The sequence below is a fragment of the Elephantulus edwardii genome, unplaced genomic scaffold, assembly GCF_000299155.1.
Source record: "Elephantulus edwardii isolate Elephantulus edwardi_28Jun2011 unplaced genomic scaffold, EleEdw1.0 scaffold00082, whole genome shotgun sequence".
NCBI classification, from domain to species: Eukaryota; Metazoa; Chordata; class Mammalia; order Macroscelidea; family Macroscelididae; genus Elephantulus; species Elephantulus edwardii.
In genome coordinates, this window is record NW_006399832.1 from 1,635,927 (window position 1) to 1,662,070 (window position 26,144).

The 26,144-nt window shown below is 39.9% G+C and overlaps 1 protein-coding gene across 4 annotated transcripts in view; it reads left to right on the forward strand.

Moving 5' to 3' along the window:
* The window catches only part of PDE8B (phosphodiesterase 8B), a 360,385-nt gene that overhangs the window by 304,529 nt on the left and 29,712 nt on the right, over nt 1-26,144 (forward strand). For all 4 annotated transcript variants that reach the window (XM_006889834.1, XM_006889835.1, XM_006889836.1 and 1 more), the window contains one exon: nt 25,765-25,807. In XM_006889834.1, the coding sequence (XP_006889896.1) occupies nt 25,765-25,807 (43 nt within the window). The remainder of the gene's footprint in view (nt 1-25,764; nt 25,808-26,144) is intronic.

Consider the following 26,144-nt stretch of genomic DNA (forward strand, 5'->3'; position numbering starts at 1 on the left):
AACAACAAATTTAAAAAAAAATAATTTACCCTAAAGAAATAAAATTAATTTTTACAAAAAAAAAATGGAGAAAAGACTGAAGTTGTAAAAGATTTCATTTCACTTGAGTCCATAATCAACACCCATTGAAGCAACAGCCAAGAAGTTTAGGCAAATTTGTTTCCAAGGATCTCTTTAAAGTATTAAAGAGCAGGGATGTCAGTTTAGAGTCTAAGATGTGTCAGACCTAAGCCATGATATTTTCCGTTACTTCATATTCATGCAACAATTGGTCAATAAATAAGAAAGACTGAAGAATTGATGTCCGTCAATCCTGGTGTTGGCAGAGTACCGAATACAGCATGGGTTCCGGTGGCTTAGTGGTAAGGAGTTGTGCTGCAATCCCAAAGGCACATGGTTTAAATCCACCAGCTGCTCTGCAAAAGAAGGATGGTCAGTCTCCTTCTGTATGATTAGCTGCCTCTGAAAACCCACTGGAGGGTCAGCTGTGGGTGTTTTCCAATTCAGCAGTACACAACAAAAATAAATGAACCCTGATGATGTAGTCCTTAGCTAGTGCACTGCTATCTCAAAGGCTGCATGGGTCTGGTACTCAAATCCAACAGAGGTTTTACATGAGAAATACAGGTAACTTTTTCTATTGGGATGAATAGTATCAGAAACACAATGGAATATCACTCTGAGTTGGAACTGACTTGATGCCAGTGAGTGTGATGATTTTTTTGGTTTAATTTTTATTTGGGGTTTTTTTGAGCCAAAGAGCAAAGAAATCCGTCTTAGAAGAAGTGAAATGAGAGGGGTTTTAGAAGCAAAGCTAGTGAGACTTCATGTTACATACCTTGGGCATGTTATTAGAAGGAGCCAATCATGCTTAAAAAAGCAGAGGGTCAGTGAAAGAATACATCATGAAGATGGATTGGCACCATGATCATAACAATGGGCAGAAGAAGTTCAAGTTGGATTTTTAAGAGGCCGTGGCACCATTGTTGATGTCAAATGGATCTTAGCTGAAAGCGGAGACCAGAAGGATGTCAGTCTGTGTTTTATAGACTATGCAAAGGCATCTGTCTGCCTGTGTGGATTACAACAAATTAAGGTTGACATTGATAAGAATGGGAATCTCAAAACACTTGCTGCAGAAGATCAAATACTACAGTCTTCAATATGGATTACATCTCAATTTCAAGAAAATAAAAATCCGTATCATTGGGCCAGTGCACAACGCCAGGATAGATGGAGAAAAGATTGAGTGGTCAGTGATTTCATCTTGCTTGGATCCGCGGTCAACACTCCTGGCACCAATAGTGAGGAGGTAAAAAAGATGCATTGCATTGGGTAAATGTGCTGTCAAAGACCTCTCTAAGTTGTTAAGGAGCAATAATGTCACTTTAAAGACAAATGCACCTCACCCACGAAATGATCTTTTTTAGTTACTGACTGGGCATCTGAGAACTGGACAATGACTAATGAGGACAGAAGAAGAATTGATGCCTTTGAGTTGTGGTGTTGGAGAAGAGAACTAAACATCCCACAAATGCGGGGGAGGGGGCAACACAAAAAAAAACAAGCAAATATGTATTGGAGAAAGTGCAAGTGCAACCAAGGTACACCTTGGAAGCAAGAACAGTCTCACATATTTTGGGCATGTTAATTGGAGTGGTTGGTCCTTGGGAAAAGACATCCTGTTTGGAAAGGTGAAAGTTAGAGTAAGAGTGGAACACTCTCACCAAGAGAGATTGGTAGTGAGTAACAGTGAGCTCAAGTCTATCAGAGATGAAATCCTGAGATGGTGCAGGATGGACAGGATTCAGATCCATTGTTCACAGGGTCACTGACTTACAGTTAACTCAGTAGCACATAACAACAACAGCAATTTTGTTGAGATGTAATCCATAGTGAGTGCTGTATTCTTTGACCTTCATCAGTAGATGCTTCAAGTCATGTTTGCTTTCAGCAAACAAAACTGTAACTTTAAGTTGGCAAATTTTTTATTACTACATTTTGACAATTTTTTAATTAAAAATCATAACTTTTTAAAGTAGCTAATCAAAACTGTTTCAAGTTCAGGGTTGTAGACCTTGCCCATCTGACAGGTCTCTTGGCCGGCAGAGACACTTCAGGTCAGGCTGTTCCTAGGTTGTCAGAGTCAGTAGGCAAGTTCAGACCTGGAACAACATAGGCCAAGCCCAGAAGCCTCTCCACGCATCAGCTTCTGCCAGGGGTTGAAATGCTAGGAGGACTTTCAAAAGTTTTTTTTTAGACATAGAGCTAGAATGTTGATTTATTTGAAACACCTCCTAGAAAAGTTTTTTTGTAAATCGTGAAACTTGAGTTTCCCAAGAAGACATAAACAATGGTCTTTACATTAAAAAAAAAGAATAAAACTATTTGCTTCATATTGTTGAGAATGACTTTCCTCTTTACACAGCTGCTAAAGGTGAGACAATGTTTTGATTTCACTTCTGGATCGCATTCTGCATTTTTCTTGGATCAGTGGTGCGGAGCAGAGAAGGACTTCCAAGGATTTTAAAGTTCAAGAGCCTGGAGCTGAAGAAGTCAAGTCCATTGTGAAACAGGGCTGTAGAAGAACTACACACTCACGTGGCTCAACTAATCTAATCTTTGGCTCAGAGCATGTTCCCGAGCAAATTTTTCTGGCAATGACCTTGACCTTGGATTCTGGAAATGCCAGCTCATAGCCTGGGGAATTAGATTTTTGTATGGCTTCTAGCAACACTGAGTCACAGACTAAGAGTGAGTCATCTGTGTATGCAGCATTTAGTAAAAACAGTCCAGCCCTCCTTCCTGTTCATCAGCTGGCCCCACAGGCGTGCTCTCACTAGTGTGGACGTCAGCTCTGACTCCAACATCCCAGCTGCTGAAGCTGTGGTAGCTGGTTACCCTCTGTGACTCATATTTCCCCGTGGGATAATGGAGTTCCTCTTGTGTGAATCCATTTGATCTCAGGAGAAACCTTCACCTTTTCACTAGTAGCATTTGGGGAAGTATAATTTCATGCAGGATAGGACAGGCTTCAGACCTGTGGTTCATAGAGCTGCTATGAGTTGGACTCGATTCAACAGCATCTAAAAACAACAACAATAAAACAAACATATCACATATCTTGCTGAAAGTGAGGAGGCCTTGAAACACTTGCTACAAAGGATCAAAGAATACAACCTAGAAAATGGGTTGCCATTCAGCATCAAGAAAACAAAAATCCTCATAGGCAACATTATGATACGTAGAGAAAAGATAGAAATTATCAATTATTTCATCTTGCTTGGATCCGTAATCAACACCCTTAACACCAGCAGCCAGAAAAACAAAAAATCAGCTGTCAGGGACCCCTGAAATTACTGAAGAGCAATGATATCAGTTTGAAGAATAAGGTGCACTTGATCCAAACCATGATCTTTTCATTTAATTGCTACACATTTGAAAGTTGGGCAGTGACTAAGGAGGACAGTAGAAGAATCATGTAGGAATGTAAATGCCTCTGGGTTGTGGTGTTGGAGAAGAGTGCTGAATATCCCATGGACTGCCAAGAGGACAACGTAACATGTCTTGGAAAATATGCAACCAATATGCTCCTTAGAGACAAGGGTAGTGAAGCTTCAACTCATATAATTTCAGCATGTTAGTAGAGGGGCCAGTCCCTGGGAAAGAACAGTGTGCTTGGAAAGGTGGCAGGTCAGCACAAGAGAGGACAGCTCTCAACATAGATTGACACAGTGACTATAATGGTGGGCTGGAGCAGATCAGAGATAATGAGGCTGACAGGATAGGGCAGATCCATTCTAGAGTCGCCATGAGCTGTACTCTACTCAGTATCATTTAACAACATGTCCAATAAGTAAACATTTCTCCTTTTCCTGCGAAAGAATCTTCACGTTCTCTGCTATCTCCGAGCCAAGTCAGCCATCTTCACCCAATCTGGCCTACACAACTGGCCAAGACATCTTCCCATGATGACATTTGGGTGATTTAATACATCTTAAAAACGTAAACTGTCTGCCTGGTGTTTGTAAGAACTGTCCAGGTGGTGTGAAGTGCTAGCCCTTACTGCCCTACCCCTCCCTCCAGTGACACGGTGCACTCTTCCTTCTGTGCAACCTCCACTCGACATGCACAGCAAGCACGGTGAGCAGAGGCTCACTGAAACTTACTCATCTTGAGTGAATAGTTTGGCATATTTTGTATCGCCATATTAAAACCGTCCTTACTGGATACTTCATCCCTGTCAGGTACTGTCCATTTCAAGAGGTTTTGATTCTGAAGAAGGTGTTCTGGGGCCGGGGAAGAGAGAGATGAAAGACGTACATAGGAGTAGAATCTCTGATACAGTGAAAATGTTACATCATTCACTGCGATTACCAAGTAAATGTAAGTAAACCAAGTAAACCTAAGTAAAACCATGCTTGCCACACAGAAAATTTCAAAAAGCAGCTCGGGACGACAAAGCGAGATTCTATAATGAAATGTGCAGAGAGAGTTGGAGTCAGAAAATCAAAAGGACTGAACTCACTCAGTGTTTCTTAAGCTGAAGGAGTTGAAAAATTCAAACCATGGGTGGCAATACTTAAGGATAGTTAGGATAGAATGTTAAATAATCCAGGAACTATCAAAAGAAGATGGAAAGAGTACACAGAGTCACTGTATTAGAAGGAATTGGCTGACACAGAGGAATTTCATCAAATAACATATGAGCAAGAGCCTATGATGATGAAGGAGGAAGTTCAAGTTGCTCTGAAGGAATTGACTAAAAACAAGGCTCCAGGAGTTGATAGCATACCAAATGATTTATTTCAACAGACGCTGCCCTGGATGTGCTCACTAAGCTGTGCCAAGAAATCTGGAGGACAGCCAGCTGGCCAGCTGACTGGAAGAGATAGATACTTGTTCCCATTCCAAAGAAAGGTGACCCAACAGAGTGTGGAAATTATCGAACAATATCATTGATATCACATGCAAGCAAGATTCTGCTGAAAATGATTCAAAAACGTTTAGAAAAGTATGTCAACAGAGAACTGCCAGATAGGGATATTATAATTAATGTTAGATGGATCTTGGCAGAAAGCAGAGAATCCCAGAAGAATGTCTGTCTGTGCTTCATTGACTGTGCAAAGGCTTTTGACCTTGTGGATAACAACAATCTATGGCTGACTCTGAGAAGAATGGGAATTCCAGACTATTTGGTTGTACTAATAATGCAAAACCTGTACTTGGACCAAGAGGCAGTCATCAGACCAGAGCAGGGAGACACTGGATGGTTCAAAATCAAGAAAGGGCTCCATCAGGGATGTATTTTGTCTCCATACATTTTCAATCTTTATGCAGAACAGATCATCCAAGATGCTGGGCTGTACGAGGTGGAATGTGGCATCAGGATTGGTGGAAGAATCAACAACCTGCCTTATGCAGATGACACAACCCTGCTCGCTGAAACTGAGGAGGACCTGAAGCGCTTGCTGCAGGAGGTCAAGGACTGCAGTCTTCAATATGGATTGAAGCTCAACATCAAGGAAAAAAAGATTCTCACCACTGGGCTAATTGGAAGCATCAGTATGGATGGTGAAGAGATTCAGATAGTTAACAGTTTTAGTTTGCTTGGCTCCACAGTCAACACTCTTGGTAACAGCAGCCAGGAAATCAGGAGACAAATTGCATTGGGAAAGTCAGCTGTGAGAGATGTCTTAAGAGTACTGAAGAACAACAGTGTTAGACTGGAGACTAAGGGAAGCCTGATCCAGGCTATGGTCTTCGCAATTACGTGCTATGCATCAGAGAGTTGGACAGTGAGTAGGGTTGATAGAAAGAGAATTGATGCCTTTGAGCTGTGGTGCTGGAGAAGAGTGTTGAACATACCATGGACTGCTAGGAGAACAAACAGGTTTGTCCTGGAGAGGGTGAAGCCAGAATGCTCCTTGGAGTCAAGGATTCTGAAGCTCCATCTGACATACTTTGGGCATGTTGCAAGAAGGGACTGGTCCTGGGAGAGGGACATCATGTTTGGGAGAGTGGAGGGACAGTGCAGGAGAGGAAGACTTTCAATGAGATGGATCTGTTCTGTGAGTGGAGTGGTGGGAATGAGTGTGTTTGAGATGGCGAGGTTGCCACGGGATAGAACGGTGTTTAGAGCTCTTGTACATAGGATCGCTATGAGTCACAAGTGACTCGATGGCACATAACAACAACAACTGCACATATTGGGTTATCCCACACTGATCATAGAAGATACAGCTTCTAAGAATCCTTTTTCATTCTTGACCTTGGTGGTTTTTATTACTTTCCTCTGGCAGCCTGATTCCCAGCTAGATCTTCCAAGGTAGTGATTGAGGTGCAGTTCCTCCTGCTGCTGCCCTTTCTGAACCCCACTTCACTTGATGATGGCTATATCACTCACACAGCCCTCCACTACACTTTGCCCCACTCTCCTTGTCTCCCAGGCAGCTTCAATATCTTCTCAGTACTGCCTCCTCTTTCACAAGTAGGTTACTTAAACTTTCAGATCTACTAAGATTTTCTACAATTATTCGTAATTAGGCTATGGGAACCTTATAAGTTAGTCTCTAGAAAGGCACAGAATGAGCTACAAAGAAAGAATAAGAGTGCCTCTACTCTATTTTGGTTTTATGAAGTCAAGAAGATAGTGCCTCAGTTATATGGAAGCAGAAAGAAAAGTGGTATGATGAAATTTCCTGTTAAAGATAAGGAAAAAATGGGGAGATGCTTAGATACAGCAATTAGCCAGATTCTCTGCCAGATGAGGTACTGAGGGATAAACCAAAAAGGAAAGCAAAAATAGCTCCAGGTGAAGGCTAGAGCTTTGGCTACCCCATGAATTTGGAGGGTTGGGAGGCCTTTGCTGGACATGAGAACCAGGGAGGATGAGGGCTGAGATGATGCAGGAATAGGTGACAGGTCAGAGGTGTAGACATGAGAAGAATCCAAGAGAATTCCAGAATGGCACATTGCATCTGAAACAGTGAAGCACAGCATAATTGATAATTAAGATCATTATAATTTATTGCATATTTTTGTGCTGAGCTGTAGGCTAGTTTGAAGGTGTTCTTTCTTTGAATCATCATAACAAGAATATAAGATAATAGTACCCTTACTTAACAGATGAAGAAATTAATATTCAGCAAATGCAGGTATCATGACCCAGCTAGTAAATGTATTTGTGAGGAGTCACACTTTCCAGGGTACCCTTGAAGACAACTAATGTTTTCACTGGCACACGCCACTCAGTGCTAAGTGCACTCAGACACTTCTCATAAATACTGGGGGAAGCACACGTTGTCAAAAGACACCCAGGGTGCATGCTCAGTTTACATCCCAGCCAGGGTTTCTCCAACATTTTATTATCAAAACTGTCAAGCAGAGAGTGAAGTTAGAAGAATTTCCTAGCGAACACACAGGTGCTCTTTAACATTTTAAGATACTAGTGTCATCTTGTACTTTCAAAAAACACATACCTCCATTGCATGTTGCACTGTTAAACTAAAGGCCACGAGTCTCCTGCCATCTGAATCTACCAGCAGTTCAAATCCATCAGTAGCTCCACGGGAGAAACATGGAAAGTCTCCATGGTTTCTTCAGTGATGTCTGCATGCAAACACTAGGCCATGAATAAGGAAGCCTGAAGGAGAATGGATGCCTTCCAATTATGCTGTTGACAAAGAAGAACAGACATGTCTGTCTTGGAAGGGCAGTCCAAATATGCCTTTGAAGCGAGAATGGGAAACGTTGTCTCATATACTTGGGCCTTTGCATCAGGAGGGCCCAGTCTCTGGAGTAGAACCTCATGCTTGGTAAAGAGAGGGTCAGTAAACATGAATTGGCACCGTGGCTGGAACAGTGGGCTCAAAAATAGCAATGGTTGTGAGGTTGATGCAGGACTGAGCAGTGTTTCATTCTTTCTGTTGTACGTAGAGTCACTAGAAGGTGAAACTAACTCAACAGCATCTAACAACAACAACATGCTTCTCGGAAGGAGTCTTGGTGACACAGTGATTAAGTGCTTACTGCTGGCTGAAAGGTTGGCAGTTTTCTGGGAGAAAGATGGGGCAATCTGCTTCCTCAAAAATGGAAATTTTTTATTATTGTAAAGATTACAGTCTTGGAAACCCTAAAGGACCGTTCTGCTCTGTCTAGTATGCTCACCATGAGTTGGAGTTGACGTAACAGCACTGCCTCTTGAGCCTTACACAGTAAACCCATTGGAAGCGGGGGCTGGGTCCTCACCATCTTTGCCTCCCAAACTCAATAAATATTTCTTGAGTTGAGTTAGCTGAGGTACCAACTTGAGATGCCTAATTTCTCCTGAGGTGATTGTCTACAAGATGCAAATAAAGATTCTAAAGAACACCTCAGGACACACAGTGTTGGTACCACTTGACTCTTCTGTTCCTCATTATTATCTTTCTTTTGTGCTGTCTTCACCTCTACATAAGCTTGCTGGGGCCTGATTTACTAAGCCCTGGTCCTGAAGAGCACTTGCATTTTATACTACTAAGAGTTTAAGTGTAAATGAAGCCCTGGTGTCATTAAGTAGTTGAATGACTTTGTTGAGTGCAAGTGTAACAAGAGTGGGGAAATGTTAGAACTTGCTCTTCCTTTATTCTCTTGACAAAATCTGGTAGACATGTTAGTTTATACTTCAAAATATTTAGCAAAAGTGGCTGGTAGACATGTTAGTTTATACTTCAAAATATTTAGCAAAAGTGGCACCAGTCATTGGCAATTCTTTAAGAACTACAAATTTAAGTGATTTTTTTTCTGGAGCTATTTATGTATGTAAGCCTATGTCACTGAGCTTCAAGAGAACAGAGGCTGGAGGAACGACAGCATACGAATGAGAAACGCAAATGTGCCATGTTAGGTACAAACTGCTCAGCAGAAACTACTGTGTACGCGCAACATGAAGCTTTAAAGGAAATGATTTCTGTAAAGTAAAATCAGTTCCAAAATAGCAAGCACAGTGAAACATCATTGGATCTGGATAACTCCTTAACAAACAGAATACACACTTTAAGACAAAATAAGAGAACCAGCATTATCTGAGCACCAGTTATGGGCTGGACAAGGCTCGGAAAGCCTTACCTGGGAACTTGTTGCTTTGGAAGATCAGTAAACAATCAGACCCCACTGTCCTAGAGGTAAGACCAACTTACAGTGACGCACCACCCATTTCAGAGGCTGTAACTTGTTTATGGGAAGAGTCGTTGTTACATGCCAGCAAGTCAGCAACCCCCTCAGAGCCGACCCTGCAGCGGGTTTTCAAATGCTGTAAATCACATAGGAGGAGATTGGACAACTTTTTTCCACAAAGTAGCTGGTGGATTCAAGCTATATACCTTACAATAGCAGCACAACTCCTTACCACTCGGTCACCAGAGGTCCCTGTGGGAGGAGGCTGCTTCTTATTTCTTGTGCAGAACAGCTAATAGATTTAAACCTCAGATGTTTCTGTTAGCAGCCAACACATACTGCACTAAACCAGAACTTCTTGTTGTTAGTTGCCAGCCATCAAGTCAACTACAGCTCATAGTGACCTTCTGAACAACAGGCCAAACCCTTGCCGTGTGCCATTCTCACAGTCTCCACCAGGCTTAAGCCCAGCGTTTCCGTCACTGTCCCCATCCATCTTACTGATGTTGTCTCTTTTTCACAGACTTTACGTTTCCCAGAATGATACCTTTACCCAAGATCTGACAACATGCCCGGAGTGTGTGAGATGAAGTTTGTCACCCTTGCCTCTATGGAGCACTCTTGGCTGCACTGCCTCCAGCACAGGCTTGTTCTTTTGGCAGTCCAAGGTGTATTCAAGATTCTTGGCTGACACCGCAGTTCAAAGACATCATTTATTCTTCTGTGATCCTTATTTACTGTCCAACTTTCAGATGCACAGGAAGCAAGTGAAAATGCCATGGCTTGGGTCTTTAAACTTGCATCCTTGCCATTCAGCACTTTATACAGGTCCTTGAACAGCAGATGGGCCCAATGTTGTATGTCTTGGCTTCTTCACTGTTGCTACAGTGAGTATTGATTATGGGCCCAAGTACAATTAAATCATTGGCAATTTTCATCTCACATCTATCTTTCTTGATGTTGCTTATTGGTCCAACTGTGGGTTTTTGTTTTCTTGATGTTGAAATATAATCTGTACTCAAGGCTGTAATCTTTGGTCTTCTGCAGTTAGTGTTTCAACTATTCTTCACTTTCCACAAACATGGTGTATCCTCTACATAAGGTAGGTTGTTGATGAGTCTTCCTTCAACCTTGATGCCACATTTTTCACATAATTCAGCTTCTCAGATAATTTGCTCAGCATACAGATTGAACAGTTATTTAGAAAGGCTCCATTCTGATGCACACCTCTCCTGATGGCAAATAATGCACTTGCTCCGTGTTCTGTTTGAACTGCTGCCCCGCGCTCCAGTACAAGTATTCTGCATGAGCGATCACATGCCCTGGAATCCTCTTTATTCTCAGTGTTAGAAAAAATATATTATGATCCACACTGTCAAATGCTCTTCCATAGTAATTAAACACACTGAGCATCTTTCTGCTTTTCTTTTAGTCAAGATCCATCTGAAATCAGCAATGATATCCTTTTCCATCCCCTCTTCTAGATACAGCTGAATTTCTAGCAGCTCCCTGTCTGATTTTGTCCAGCTGTTTTTGAGTGATCTTCAGCAGGCTTTTACTTGCATATGATAATTTTGATTATTTGTTTTTTATAATTTCCACACTCTCTTGGATCACCTTTCTTTGGAATGTGGTGGTTGTGTACTGTCGAGTCGAGGCAGACTCATAATTGACCCTCCAGTGAGTTTTCAAAGGCAGTAAATCCTATTGGAGTTGATGGTCCATGCTTCTCCCATGGAGCAGGTGGCAGATCCCTTCTAGTTGTTTGGCCAGGTAGCTGTCTCCAAAGTTCTTGGCATACACTCAGCACATACAAAGCTGAATCTGCTTGCTGGAACACCTTTTCTGGGATTCTGCCAGTTCCTGGAGGCTTACTTTTTGGCAATGCTTTCAAAGCACCTTCAACTCCTTCCTTCAGTACCACTAGTTCTTGATCATATGCTGCCTCCTGAGATGATTCCGTATCAGCCAGTTCTTTTTTGGTCAGTGATATGGTGTTTTCCTTTCCATCTTCTTTTGATGCTTCCTGCATCATTCAAAATATTATCTATACAAACAAACAATAAGGGTTTTTTTTCCATTCAGCTGGAAATCTGTTAGGAATAGTTTAGCACAAAAAATGTGAATCTGAAGAATCTCTTTGCCAATAATTTATAGCAAATGTATAAACCAAAGTGATTTGAATTTGTAAAAATGTAGAGTAGTATGCACAAACTTTGCATGATGCTGGATTTGGACATCTAGTGAGATTCACATTCATACTAAGTTTTCAATATGTATTATTTTTTGCATTCATTTTTTTCACTTTTATTAAAGCTTCAAAAAGAAATAATTGCCCATAGAATCTTTCAGTATTAACAACATGAGGTTTTAATTTGTTCCTCAGTTCTTTCACCTTGAGAAATGCTGAATATGTGCTTCCTTTTCTAAATCCAGGTTTTTGCACATTTTGTCACAATATTCCACTGCAGACCAGTGGATCTGAGAGCCTGAGCACAGGACTAGCACTAGCAGCTTAAGTTATTCACCTATGAAGATGAATTTGAGAACTCCTGGGCATTTTGCCCATGTGTATCATACTTGAGCTTCTCAAATCTTACATAGTAGGTAATGGCTTTCTTTTATTCATTAAGAAACAAATAAATCAGTGAAATACCTAAATTTCTTAAACAGTTAGAAGTAAAGGTATCAAAAGATGAAGCCATGAGATACCGGGATCAAGACAAGGAGTAAAAGAACCTCCTTCTTCTAACAATTTTTTTTCAATTAAAGTGCTAGACTTACTGACACTCTGGTGAGTGGCGAGGGGATTGTGGGAGCCAGTGAAAGTCTTGTCAGAGAGACAAGACCCTTGGACTTTTTTAATGTTGAAGCACTACCTCCACCCCTGTTTAGGACAAGTACATTTCCAACTTGGGATCTTAGTTCCTAGTTCTGGGCTGAAGTTCTGATTTCCTTCACCACCACCCCGCCAATCAGATATTGCAACCCTATGATTAACACCCCACACACATACCCCTGCCCATCCTCACCCCTCCGCTTCCACCCCTCCCCCCTTGGATCCTCATACTCATTCTACAATAATGGTCTTATACAGTATTTGTCCTTGTGGGACTGAGTTAGTTCACTCAGCATGATGTTCTCAGGTCCCTCCCAAGTTAGCTAGTAATGTACAAAATCAGTGCTCCTGTGTGCTGCGTAGTATTCCATTGTAAGAATGTAATGCAACTTCTCAGTTCATTCGTTTGTAGTTAGACATCTGGGCTGTTTCCAAGTTCTTGTGATGGTGAATAACACGGCTATGGACATTGGTGTACAAAACTCCATTTGATCATCAGTTCTCATTTTCTTGGGCTATATTCCAAGCAATGGAATAGCTTGGTTATATGGAATATCTATTTTCATTTTTTTGAGGAAGCACCAAAATGTCTTCCAGAGTGATTGTACCGTTTTACAGTCACACAAAAATGTATAAGAGTTCCTATCTTGTCACATCATCTCCAACAGTTATTACTTGCTGTCTTGTTAAACTTTGTCATGGCTACACAAGTATCTCATTTACATCTGTCTTATTGCCAGTGATTTGGACCATTTCTTCATGTGTCTGTTAGCCATTTGAATATCTTCCTTTTTGAATATTCTTTCCATGTCTTTTGCCTATTTTGTAATTGGGTTATCAGTCTTTTTCTTGTGGAGGCCCAGGAGTATTCTAGACACTTTCTTTATGAGACTCTTGTTTGAAATGGGATCGCCAAATGTTTGTTCCCAGTTAGTAGGTGTTCTTTTCACCTTGTTGGGAAAAGGTTTTGATGTGCACAGGGATTTAATCTTTAGCATGTCCCATTCATCAATTTTTATTCTCTCCAGATTGTACATTTCTGGCTGTATTTGGCAATCTCTTTGTACCATAGACTAGACCTTCTAAGCTTGATCCTAGTTTGTCCTTTATGAACTTTATGGGTTTTGGCTTTACTACCAAGTCTCTGCTCCACCTAGAGTTGATTTTTGTGTATGATGTGAGCTGTGCACCCTGTTCCAGCTTTCTGCGGGTAGCAGTCCTGTTTTTTCAGCACCATTTGTTGAAGAGGTTGTCATTTCCCTATTTGATAGGTTTTATTTCCTTGTTGAATATCAGTTGACCATAGATAGAGAGGTCTGTTTCTGGGTTCTCAATTCTGTTCCATTCGTGTATGTGCCTGTCGTTATACCAGTACCATGCTTTTTGGTTACTACCGCTGTGTAGTAGGTTTTGACGTCAAGGAGTGCTATACCTCCCACTTAGTTTTTGTTTCCCAGAAGTGTCAAACCCGTTCTTGAGAACATGTTTTTAAATTCAGATAGGATAGACTCAGGGTCAAATTTTAGTTATTGTGGATTTTATTTAATTTTCTTTAGCTTTAGTTTTAATTTGAATATTAGTAATTGATGGTATTTTCCACAATCAGCGCATGGCCTAGTTTTCACAGCTGATATCTAGTTTTTTCCAGCAATTCTTTCCACACATGTGATCATTCTGTCCTGTGTAGATTATCAGCTGATGTCCATGTGTATAGCTGTCTTTGTGTTTCTTCTTAAAGGTATTTTCTGTTAGTAAATCATTGATGGTATCATTCTTTCACCAGTGTAGCATTATTTAACATAACAAAAAAATTATAAACAACCCAAGTGCCCGTCAACAGAGCAATGTCTAAATAAAATGAGGTAATGCATACATGGAGTAATAAAAACACTTATAAAGAGAAATAAAGTTCTGAAACATGCTTCTACTTGGATGAGACCTGAAAATGCCATGCTAAGTAAAATAATCCAACATAATAAACAAATTTTCTTTGATCTCACTTGTATGAAATATCTAAAATAGGCAAGTCCATTGAAATAAATCTACATCAGTGGCTCCTAAGGACTGAGGATCTCTTCCATTTAGTTGGCCAGGCAGCTATCTTTCAAGCTTCTTGACCTTGGCTAGTGCCCAGAGCTACATCTTTGTTAAAACATGTCAGTTAATATTCCAGAAATTCCGGGGGCCTTATTATTTGCCAAAGCCATCAGTGCAGATTGAGATTCATCCTTCATTACCACTGATGCTTGATCATATGCTGCTTCCTGAAATGGTTCAGTGTTGACCAATTCATTTTTATATGTTGTGTGTTCCTTTCATCATCTTTAGATGTATCTTTCATCATTCAAGATTTCACCCATAGAATCTTTTACTATATAACTCAAGGCTTGAATTTGTTGTTCAGGTCTTTCTGCTTGAGAAATGATGAGTGTGGTCTACCCTTTTGGTTTATCTAACTCCAGGTCTTTGCACATTTTTTTGTAATACATTTTGTTTTGCCTTCTCGAGCTGTCCTCTGAAATCTATATATGTCTTGAACATTTATCTCCTTTGTTTTGACTTCTCTACATTCTAGGGTAGTTTTCATAGTTTCTTTTGATATCTATTTTGATCCTTTCTTTCCTGTCTTTGTAGTAAAATTTTACTTTTCTTCATGGATTAGGCCCTTGATGTCATTCCACAAGTCATCTGGGCATCAGTCATTAGTGTTCAATGTGTCAAATCTATTCTTGAGATTTTTTTTAATTCAGTTGTTTAAAACTCAAGGTCATCTTATTGTTCTTTCGGACTTATCTTAATTTTCTCAAACTTCAATTTAAATTTGCACATGAGTAATTGATGGTATGTTTCACAGTTAGCTTCTGTCCTTTTTTTGACTTATGATTTAGAGCTTCTCCATTGACTCTTTCAATAGATGTAATCAATCTGATGTGTATGCTGTCAGTCAGATGAAGTCCATGTGTATACCCACCATTTATGTTTTTTTAAAGGGGTATTTGCAGTGAAGGATTGACATAGTGACTGTAATAATGGGCTTGATCATATCAGAGATTATGAGGATTATGCAAGATAGGGCCAGGTTTTGATCTGTTGTTTATTGTGTCACTATAAATTGCAGACGAATTCAGAAACCTCTCAAAAATGCTAAAGAGCAACAGTAACAGTCTGGAGACTAATTTACACTTGATTCAAGTCATGGTCTCCACAGTTACTTGCTATGATGTATCAGAGAGCTGGACAGTGACCAAAGATGACTGAAGAAGAATTGATGTCTTTGAATTGTGATGTTGGAAAAGAGTACTGAACATACCATGGACTGTTAAGAGAACAGACAGGTTTATCTGGAGAGGGTGGAACCAAGCTGCTCCTTGGAGGCAAGGATTTTGAAGCTCTGTCTCACATACTTTGAGCATGCTGCCAGCATGGACCAGTCCCTGGAGAAGGACATCATACTTGGAAGAGTGGAGGGACAGCACAGGAGAGGAAGACCCTGGATGAGACAAATTGACACAGTAACTGGGGTAATAGGGATAGGTGTGTTGGAGACAGTGAGATTGGCTCAGGATAGGGCAGGGTTCATAGCTATTGTACATAGGGTCACTGTGAGTCACAGACAGCTTGATGGCACATAACAGTAACAACATGAATCACAGTGGACTGGATGGCACCTAATAAAAATAGCAGCAGACACTGAGGGGAAAGAATAAAGGAACTTAAAAATAAATTAATTAATACAAATTTAAATAAATTTAAAAAATAATTAATAAAAATTTTGAGCATATTATTATTATTGTTGGGTGCTATCCAACTACTGTGTCTTCAGTGCAGATGAACACGTGTGTGTGTGTGTGTGTGTGTGTGTGTGTGTGTGTGTGTGTATGTGGTGCCATAGAGTTGGAACCACCCCATAGCTGACCCTGCGGTAGGTTTTCAGAGGCAGTTAATAGCACTGGAGGTAACTGCCCATCCTCCTGTGGAGCAGCTGGTGGCCTCAAAAACTACATGCCTGCAGGGCCACAGCACATCTCCGTGCCATTAGGCCACCAGAGCTCCCTAGACTGAACAAATTAACTCTATAAACAACAAATCTCTGCCTTATCTAGCACCATCCTCATGATCTTGGTCATGTTCAAGGCCACGGTGCTTGTCACTGTGTCAGTCAATCTCATGGAGGATCTGCCTTTTAACTTTCTCAAATAGAAAGTCTTCCTCTATGGTCTGATTCTTCCTGAAAATATGCCCAATGTATGGCCTACTGGAAAGAAGCTGTGCTGCATTCCCAAAAGCAGGTAGTTTGGGCCTACCAGCTGCTCCATGGGATAAGGATGGCCAGTCTCTTCCTGGGCAATGATTGTTGTTATGGGTTGTTTCCAATTCTATGGTACACAACAATATGTGAGACAAAATTTCACCATCCTTGTTTCTAAGAAGCACTCTGGTTGCACTTTCTTCAAGACAGATTGGTTTCTTACTTTTGGCAGTCCATGGGAAATTCAGTACTCTTGGCAGACATGAGAATTCAAAGGCATCAGTTGTTTTCCTATCATCCTTATTCATGTCCAACTTTCATATGCATAGGAAGCAAGTGGAAATACCATGCTTTGGATCAGGTGCACTCTAGTCTTTAAACAGACATCCTTGCTCTTTAGAACTTTGGAGAGGCCCTTGACAACAGATTTCCCCAGTGCAACACATCTTTTGATTTCTTGGTTGCTGCTACCATGGGTGTTGATTGTAGATCCAAGTAAAAAGAAAAAGAAATCATTGACAACTTCAGTCTTTATCTATCTATCATGATCTTGCCTATTGGTCCATGGTGAAAATTTCTGTTTTCTTGATGTTGAGATGTAATCCATATTGAAGACTATAGTCTTCGATCTTCTGCAGCAAGTGTTTCAAGTCCTCTTTATTTTCAGCAAACAAGGTTGTGCCATCTGCAAAATGCAGTTTGTTGATGAGTCTTCTTCTAATGCCAGATTCTTCTACATATACAGTCCAGCTTCTTGAATGACTGCTCAACCTACAAATTGAATAGATACAGGGAAAGGATACAACCCTGATGGACACTTTTTCTGATTTTAAACCATGCAGTACTCCCTTGTTCCATTCAGACATTTGTTTTTTAAAATTTGCTGGTGGTATAAAACTGCTAATTTTGCTCCTTCATTTTTTATGTGTTTGCTTATTACTATGAACTAATATCTGAGTACTGCCTTAGCTGTATTCTAGAGGTTTTGAAATACTAATTTTAATTTTTTTCGTTTCTAGAAACTATCCATATGCATATAAGGAAGTCATGTTAATACAACCTTATTCAGTTATAAACATCAACCACAAAAGCTAAAAATGACAAAATTGAAGATTTGTACCAATTTTATCAGTCTGAAATTGATCCATGATTAATAATTAATAAAAATAATTTTATTAATGCAATAATTAAGATGCATTAATAAAAGCTTAGTGGCTTGAATGCAAAAGCAGAAAAGAAACAATGACTAGTAGTTAGAAATTATGGGCTTAGTGACAGAAATAAAACTGGAGATTACACGAGAGAATTCTATAGAATGAATGATTCATTTATTACAAATAGTTATTCATTTGTTTGTTTTTTAAAAAACCAACCCCAACCTCATAAACTGTGACAATATAGGTGCACTGGAGTTTTCATTGACTGATTTTCAGAAGTAAATCCCCGGCCATTCTTCATAGTCCATCCTTGCCTGTAATCTCTGCTCAAGATTGTCTACGATAAATGGCCCCCTGGTACTTAAAACTCTGGGTTATAACTTCCAGTACCACAGAATGACAAACTGACAGACAAATGGTGAATCTGGGGCTTTAGAAGCTGTGTAAAGGTAATACTTGAGGACCAGCCCAGAATTTTGCATAGGGTTCTTTTTTCCAGTGTTGTGGGAGTGCTTAGGTGGGAATTTTGAGGACTAAATCCCCAAGTGGTTTTTTAAATTAAAGCAGATGGAAAAAGTCTTTCATCTGTCTATAATTTCCATGGGGATATTCATCAAAGTGTTTTTCATTAAAGAAAGATCAAAGATACTCGGTATCATACCACTCACATTGTCATTTTCATTTCATGTAAATGAGGAGAGGGTCTCAAAAGATTCAGCTCCTGTGATCAAAAATCTTCATCCAGTGTTCGGACTCCATTTCATCACAGCAATCCAGCATATACATTAAAGCGCTCAAGACTTTTGACCTGTTATTAAGAAAATTCATTCTTATGAAAAGATTGTTTAAGAGACTAACTTTATAGGCTATATTTAATATTTAAGTGAATAACATTGATTTTGGCCAAATGTTTAATCCTTTCAGAACCATTTAAAGAGGAATACTAGAAAAACAGAGTAATATAAACCTGAGTTTAAAAACTTTGATCAGAATATTAGAGTCTCTTCATCAAAGGCAGCATTTTTCTATATTACCAAGAAATAATTCGAAGTTACTTCCAATTCAAGGACATCATAATTATGTATATATGAACTTTTAAAAAGATTCAACTAACCTTGACTAATTTACCACTGAAGATACTTTACCATTGAAGATACTGAAAAATATAAGTCATTTTAGGGTCATGAGTGTGTTCATGTATCTGATAACTTACTCTCTTTTTTTTTCCACTATTAACACCAACTCATTTGCATACCATAGATTTGGTCCCTTTTGCACACATGGTTGTGTTTTTTAAAGTCAGTTCTGTATATACTTTTAGAAAACCCTACACACACACACACACATACACAAAACAAAAAAACACACCACCACCCCGCACCTTTTAGTTTATGGAAAATTTATTTATTGTATTTTACCATCAAAACCTTTTTAAAGTATTTCTCTAGAGACATCAATATTGGTCTTTGTGTAATCAACAAAGATCAATGTGACAGCCAAGGCTTTATTAGCAGCACTTTAACCTTTTTCCCACAAGCTGTAGGGTAAGAATCTGATAAATGGACACATTTTTATTTGTTCAGCCTCCCTTTCTCTCTTTTTTTTCCAAGTGTTTTTTTAATATGTCAGGCACTATGTGAGCACTGAGTATACAAATGGAAACAAATCAGACACTAAAAAACCAAAGCAAACAAATCACTTTTTACTGTCTCAAGTGCTGTCTCATAACGCTTTGTTCCCCAGTTGTTTACTGCAGATTGTCAAGTCTGATATCACTAATTCATCAGAACCAATTTTGTGGCATCGTTTCAGAACCATCTCATACTGCTCCACCAGTGAGATTTTAGAGCCTGTAAATTGTACGGAAGCCGACTGACAGTCTTTCTCATAAGGAGTCAATGGTGGACTTGCACTATTTCTACCATACATTATTTACCTTCCCTTGGTGATTCTAAAAAGGATGCTGACGTGGGCTTTAAGTATTTATTTGCTCAATTGCTTTGATCTTTCATATTGATCCATTTCAGTTATTTCTCAGGATTTTCCTCCAAGAAGAGATACCATGACCAAGCAACTTTACAATTGATACAATTGCTCTTTTAAGTAGTTAAGTAAATTTTCTAGTGTGTGTATTGACAGCTGCTGTCTACCTGCAGCAGTTTCCTGGTCATGCTGTGAAGTGGTCCAGGTTCACGGAAGGGAGTCCCTAGAACTGTGACAGACCATATCACCACATTCCATTTCAGGCTCTTCTGAGTTGTCCTTCTCTCATATATTTTCACAGGTTACAAAATTTGACTTCAGATTTCTGATATTTAGCCATAAATCCATATTCTCGATTAAAATTAGTATTTTTCCCCACATTTCACTATGAAGATGTTCCAGCATATGGAAGAAATGTGTGAATCATACAGCGAAGCCCTAGGTACCTGCCACCAAGGTTCTGTAACATTTTTCTGTATTTCCTTTAGTACAAATCTATTTATCTCTGCATTCATGGAGGCATCTTTTTTGTTTATTTGTTTGTTTGTTTGTTTTCAGATTAAGTTGTAAGCATAAATATATTTTTCCCTTGCCACTTTATCATGTACACCATTAAGAGTTTAATATGTGTTCTAAATTACAGATTCATTTTGAACTCTTTGGAGCCATACACAGTACATATTCTTTTGTGTCAAGCCTTTCATTGATCATTGTATTTTAAGACTCTACCACATTGTGTTTCCATACTTGATGGCTCAGCCTCAGTTGCCATATCTGCTAGTTGAAGTGTGTTCTATTGTACACAGGATTTTCGAAGGCCTGCTGCTATTTCAAAAGTGGATGGCTAATCTTTCTTCCTAGTCTATCTTAATTTGAATGCTCAGATTTAGACTATTATCTGACATACAAGCATTTTATGGATAAAAGCTGGTGAAAGATACTTCCCAATTGTAGAAGTAACCAATAATTTGAGTTTTTTCCCGCCCTTGACACATGTGTCTTGACCCCCTCATTTCCCTGTTCCACCAGCATTCCCTTCTACTCCCATCTACTCCATTCAACACCTCTCTCCTCCTATTCAGCCCTTGATATGATGGCTTATATCTCACGGTTTCAGGGTAGGTGTGTCAGAGACAGTGAGATTGGCACAGGATAGAGCAGGGTTTAGGGCTGTTGTACACAGGTTGCTATAAGTTGCAGGCGACTCACACCACATAATAACAACAACCACATTGTATCTATTAGTAATACTTCTTATTTTTTTAATAGGATGTTACTGAGTGCTCACTTTGGCAGCACATATAATAGATTGGAATGATACAGAAAGGATTAGCATGGTCCCTATGCAAGGATGAGATACATCTGTCACCCCATTGATCGCCAGGGTTGATTCGGCTGATCTGGCTGGCTAGGCGGGTGTCCCCTTCCTCCCTCACCAATCCATGTGCGTCCCTCCCGAAGCTGCGCGCTCGGTCGAAGAGGACAACCATCCCCCATAGAAGGAAGACAGTCCTTCGGTCAAGGGTATACGAGTAGCTGCGCTCCCCTGCTAGAACCTCCAAACAAGCTCTCAACAAATAGACTCTATCGGCCTATCAGAATGTATTTCTCCTGTTGATGAACTCTGTGGTTATTTCTGCTTTCTGGCTGTTGTGAACAGGCTACAACAATTCTTTCCGTGTTTACAGTCTTTCATTGAATAAAATGCTTAGTAAGTTGAACGGTCAGGCCATAGGGCAGGTGTATAGTTAATTCTCTAAGAAATGGGACAGACTTTTTTCTAAGTAGTTAAACAGTTTTGTACTCATACCAGCAAAGAATGAGCATTTCAGTTTCTCCACATTCTTGATAAAATTTTGTGTCGTTAATATTTTTTTTTTATTTTAGCCATTCTGGTGAGTGGATAGAGAAAAAAAATATTTTTAAACTATTATTTCTAAAAGTAAAACAAACACATGCCCTTAAACTCACATGTATACATACACACTTAGAGGATGTCTTGTGCCTTTCAAAGCCAAATGTAATCAAGTGTTTTTATACAAATCATTTAAGCAGAGGGTAGCAGCAAGGTTTGAAAGAATTTTAAAGAATTGAAACTTAGAAATTGTGAACTGTAGTAGTAAGACTTGAGAGTCCCCAATAGCATGCACACATGCGCGCACACACACAAAAACATCCAAAGAAACACAGCCCCCACTGTGATGTAGAACGATGCGGTAGGACAGAGGGGACCTGCCTATTGTGTTTCTAAGGCTACAAATCAGGATGGAATTAAACTGCCTCATCTTTCCCCTGAGGAGTGCCTTGAACCCTGACTTTTTAGTTGTTATGTCCTGTTGAGTCAGAACTAACTCCTCGCTGACCCTCCTTCAGGCTTTCAGAGGTGTTAAATCACCCAGGAGGAGATGACCCATCTTTCTCATGTGGCGATTCAAACCATGTGCCTTTGGCTTTGGGTTGGCAGCATGGCTTCTTACCAGTAGGCCACCAGAGCTGACTGACCTTTAAGTTAGCATCTGGACTCCTTAACCACTGACTGCGCCACATGTGCCCTTCCCCAACCCCAACCCCAAGTAACATGATGTCAGAAATTCTCAGTCATTATTATACATAAATTATTTTTCATTTTCAAAAAAGGAAAAGCAAACAAAACTCACACAACAGAAATAATGACCAACATGGGGACATTAAATTGTTTGCTGTATAGCATACATATGACAAAAGCTCATGATAATAAGAGATTAAAACCTTCCTCACAATTTCAAAGAAAATAACATTTCCAAAAGGATGTCTTGCACTGATCCAGGGGATATGTCATGAGGCATATGCCCTTTTAAAAGCCTGGGTTTAAATCTTTCCCCCTGAGGCCATGTTTTATCAAGCACTGTGGTTAAGAAGAAGTGATTTTGGAACTAAAGATCACCTTTTTAAATTGAGCCTCACCACACCCTAGCTGAGGAAAATTACTTAACCCCTCCAAACCATGGCATCATTTTCTACCAGATGGATAGAGGGCATTTTCTACCTTCCCAGGGCAGATGATAAATATAAAGTTGCTAGCACATGGAAAACATGTTAGAGATTGCTGTTCTCACGGGCAAAGCACAGCTTTAAGGCTTCGGAAGATATTTCTCTCTCTCTCTCTCTCTCTCTCTGTGTGTGTGTGTGTGTGTGTGTGTGTTCTCTTAGCTCATGAGCAGCTTCTGGCTGTCCAGAGAATACTCGGCTAAGTCTCTGTTTATTTTCTGAGTGAAGGAGAAACTTTAGTGAAATAATTCACAGAGAGTTATAAATTATTGGTGAGTTTAGATCTCAAGGAGAAAATTTGAAAATAATTTTTATATCCAAGTGAATCTGTTCTTTCTCTTCTAAAGCGAGGTTTATGTCATATTGCCCCCTGTTGGCTGCTACTGTCTGCATAGATATATTTAATGTACATAAATATTTTTGTGCTGAACACGGCCCATCACCTGCCGAGTCTGTGCATGATCATGGCTGTTGTCACTTTCTGTTGCCCATGTGTTCTGATCTTGTCTGCTCATGTATCCACTGTAATTAATGTTTGTTCTTCTGGTAATGTAAGGTTGTTTATGTAATGACCTACTGTTCCCTGTGGCTCTTGCACAGCACTTGGTGCCTACTTTTCTAGAGTGATATTAATGGTAAGCACCGTTTTGTGTATATGTGGGATATTTGGAAGAGGCACATGGATAATTGGAGTAAGGAAGGAGTCACCAGTAAGTACCTAGCACTGCTGGAGTATGACTGGGAAGAGGTCTTGGGCACTGCTCTTGCTGAAGAAGACCTTGAAGTAACTCATGAAATGCTGACACAGGCACACGAATCTCTGCTTATTATGCAAAAAAATGAGCAAGGAGGACTTCCAGGCTGTGCTGTTCTCTGAAAGGGTAGAGAAAGTCCACCAGGGGCAAGTTTGGGAGTGGTAGGGGGTAAAACAAAGATTCTCACCACTAGGCTGATTGGCAGTATCATTATAGATTATGAAGAGATTGAGATTGTTAACAGCTTCAGTTTGCTTGGTTCTACCATCTACACTCTTGGTACCAGCAGCCAGGAAATAAAAAGACAAATTGCACTGCAAAAGCCTGCTCTCCAGAGTACTGAAGTGCAATGGTGTCACTCTGGAGACTAAGGTGCATCTGATACAGGCCATGGTATTTGCAATCAGTTGTTATGCATCAGAGAGTTGGACAATGACTAGGGAGGATAGAAGGAGAATTGATACCTTTGAGCTGAGGTGCTGAATAAGAGTACTGAATATATCATGGACTGCTAGGAGGACAAACAGGTTCATCCAAGAGAGAGTGAAACCAGGCTGCTCCTTGGAGGCAAGGATTCTGAATCTTTATCTGACATACTTTGGGCATGTAACAAGGAGGGACCAGGCCTTGGAGAGGGACAGCATAGGAGAGGAAGATTCTGGATGAGATGGATTGATTCACTGACTGGGGGCAATGGGGTTAAGTGTGTAAGAGACAATGCAGTTGACTCAGGATAGAGCAAGGTTCAGAGCTGTTGTACATAGGGTCACTATGAGTCACAGGCAAGTCAATGGCACATAACAACAGGGAATCAAACGAGGGATAATATTTTCAGATTTGCAAGTGCCGGAGATCACTCATATTGAGAAAGAGGCGAGCCACCTCTGCACTAATGGCACTGGGGCCTGTTATCTTCCCTTCACTACTCCTCCCTCCCTTAGAGGCAGGGGCCCACTTCCTTCCCGGAGCCATGACTGACAATGTTCTTCCATACCTGGTATTTCATCTACCTCCACTCTTGACGGGACACACAATCTACCTTAGAAGACTCAGGAGCCCAGAGTTCAGTTAGTTCATCTGCGGGGGTTGAAGAGAGATGAGAAATGGGGTGTTTTGTATGTGTGTTTTCAAGGGAGCCATGGGACTTTGTTGCTAGAAAAGAGATGTATTTTTTTTCAGAGAGGGGGAAGCTAAGTAAAGATTTCTTGCTTCGTGGTAAAGCCAATTAAGAAAACATTTTGCAAAGCAAAAGTTTTATTTGTTTTGTGTAATATCAGAAATTCACACTGTGCCCAGTAGTTGAGTAGCAAATGGTCTCTCCCTAAAGGAAAAACAACACATTTGTTCACATAAGTAATAAATATCCCCCATAATTGTGCGATAAATGACTCACAACCATTAGTCACATAGTGACCAAGATATCACGCAGGCTAGTCATGTAATAGTGTCTGTAATTAGATGGGATGGACTGAGAAGAATAATCCATAGAAAACCTCTACTTGAATACTTCAGTCTTACAGGATTATTTGTAAATTAGATCAATCTGAGTATTTTTCCAGTTTCTTATAAATGGAATTTCTGGTTTGATATCAGTAAAGCCATACAAATAATCTTCCTTCAGAAAGAATCACAGTGGGGTTTTCTAGGGTAGCTCATCCCATCCATAGTCTCATTTCAGCACTGCAAGTAAGCTGGATTTAGCAGCGAAGCAATAGGACTAGAAATATGATTGAGCTAAATGCTCTTCAGTAACAGGATCTTTCTTGGTCAGATATGACCCAAAAACTCCATTTCTGGTGATTTGATTTCATCATTTAACAGATAGTTATTGAGCACTAGCACAAAATTATTGGTACCAGAGGTTTGATAATGAGAAAGAACTAGGTGTTAAATGGTATCTAGAGTTCGTGTCTCACTGTGAGGAAGCATTTTCTAAATTGCCTGTCTATACTTGATGGAGATAGTCTGGTGGTGTCGTGGTTAAACAGCTTAGACTCTAGCCAAAAGGATAGTAGTTCAAACCCACCAGCCACTCCATGGGAGAAAAAGCTAGCAGACCGCTTCAATAATACTTAGAGCTTTGGGAACTCTTTGGGACATTTCTAGTCTCTCCTGTACAGTCATAGTGCCTTGGAACCAATGACAGTGAGTTTATAACTAACAGCTATTTGAAGAACTTTTCAAGAAGTTTTTTTAGAATATTAAATTTTAAAGGCTTATTTTGACATTACAGAAAAATTCAATGACGTAAAAAGTTAACAGGCTATATATTACCTTTTAAAAACATTACTTACAGCTTTTGTCTTTACACATTTTTGGCAGACTGTCAAAATGAGAGTATCTGCCTGGAGGTTTCAGTGCCCTGCATAGGGAGTGCATGCCCTGGACACTTTCCTGCTCTAGAGCTCGGCCATTGAAGAAGTGCCCAAATGCAGCAGAACAGCACTATCACTACATCGTCATCTCTTGTTATCTGTGCGCTTCATGCCTTCTTGAAGTCTGCAGAGCTTTTTAACGAAATTGTGTGGCTGGGAATGCAGCTAATACTGTATTTTAAATCTCTTTCTTTTGTTTTATCAAACTTTGGAACACCTTTAGATTCACAAGATTCATCGTGATTCAGGAGACAATTCTCAGACAGGTGAGAATACCTCAACTTAATTTGTCAACATACAGGCATTTGTGAGTTTAGGTCTGTTAACAGCTCTGAAGAAGTCTAGATTTACATCACCACCCCAGAATTGCTAAAATCTGCAGGCTCATTTAAGAAGGTGGTAGAGTCACAAGAAAAACCGAATCCCCTAAAAATTCCTTGACCAATCCCTAGCAACTTCTTCTATTAAATTCCTCCCTTTTGTTGGTTTTACTTTCCTAGTTAACTATCATGAACCCCAAATACACTGTGCGGAAGTCCAGTGGGCACATGTTCATCCACATTTTATCTCCCCTTTCTTTATGGTAGTTAACAGCTGTGCAGT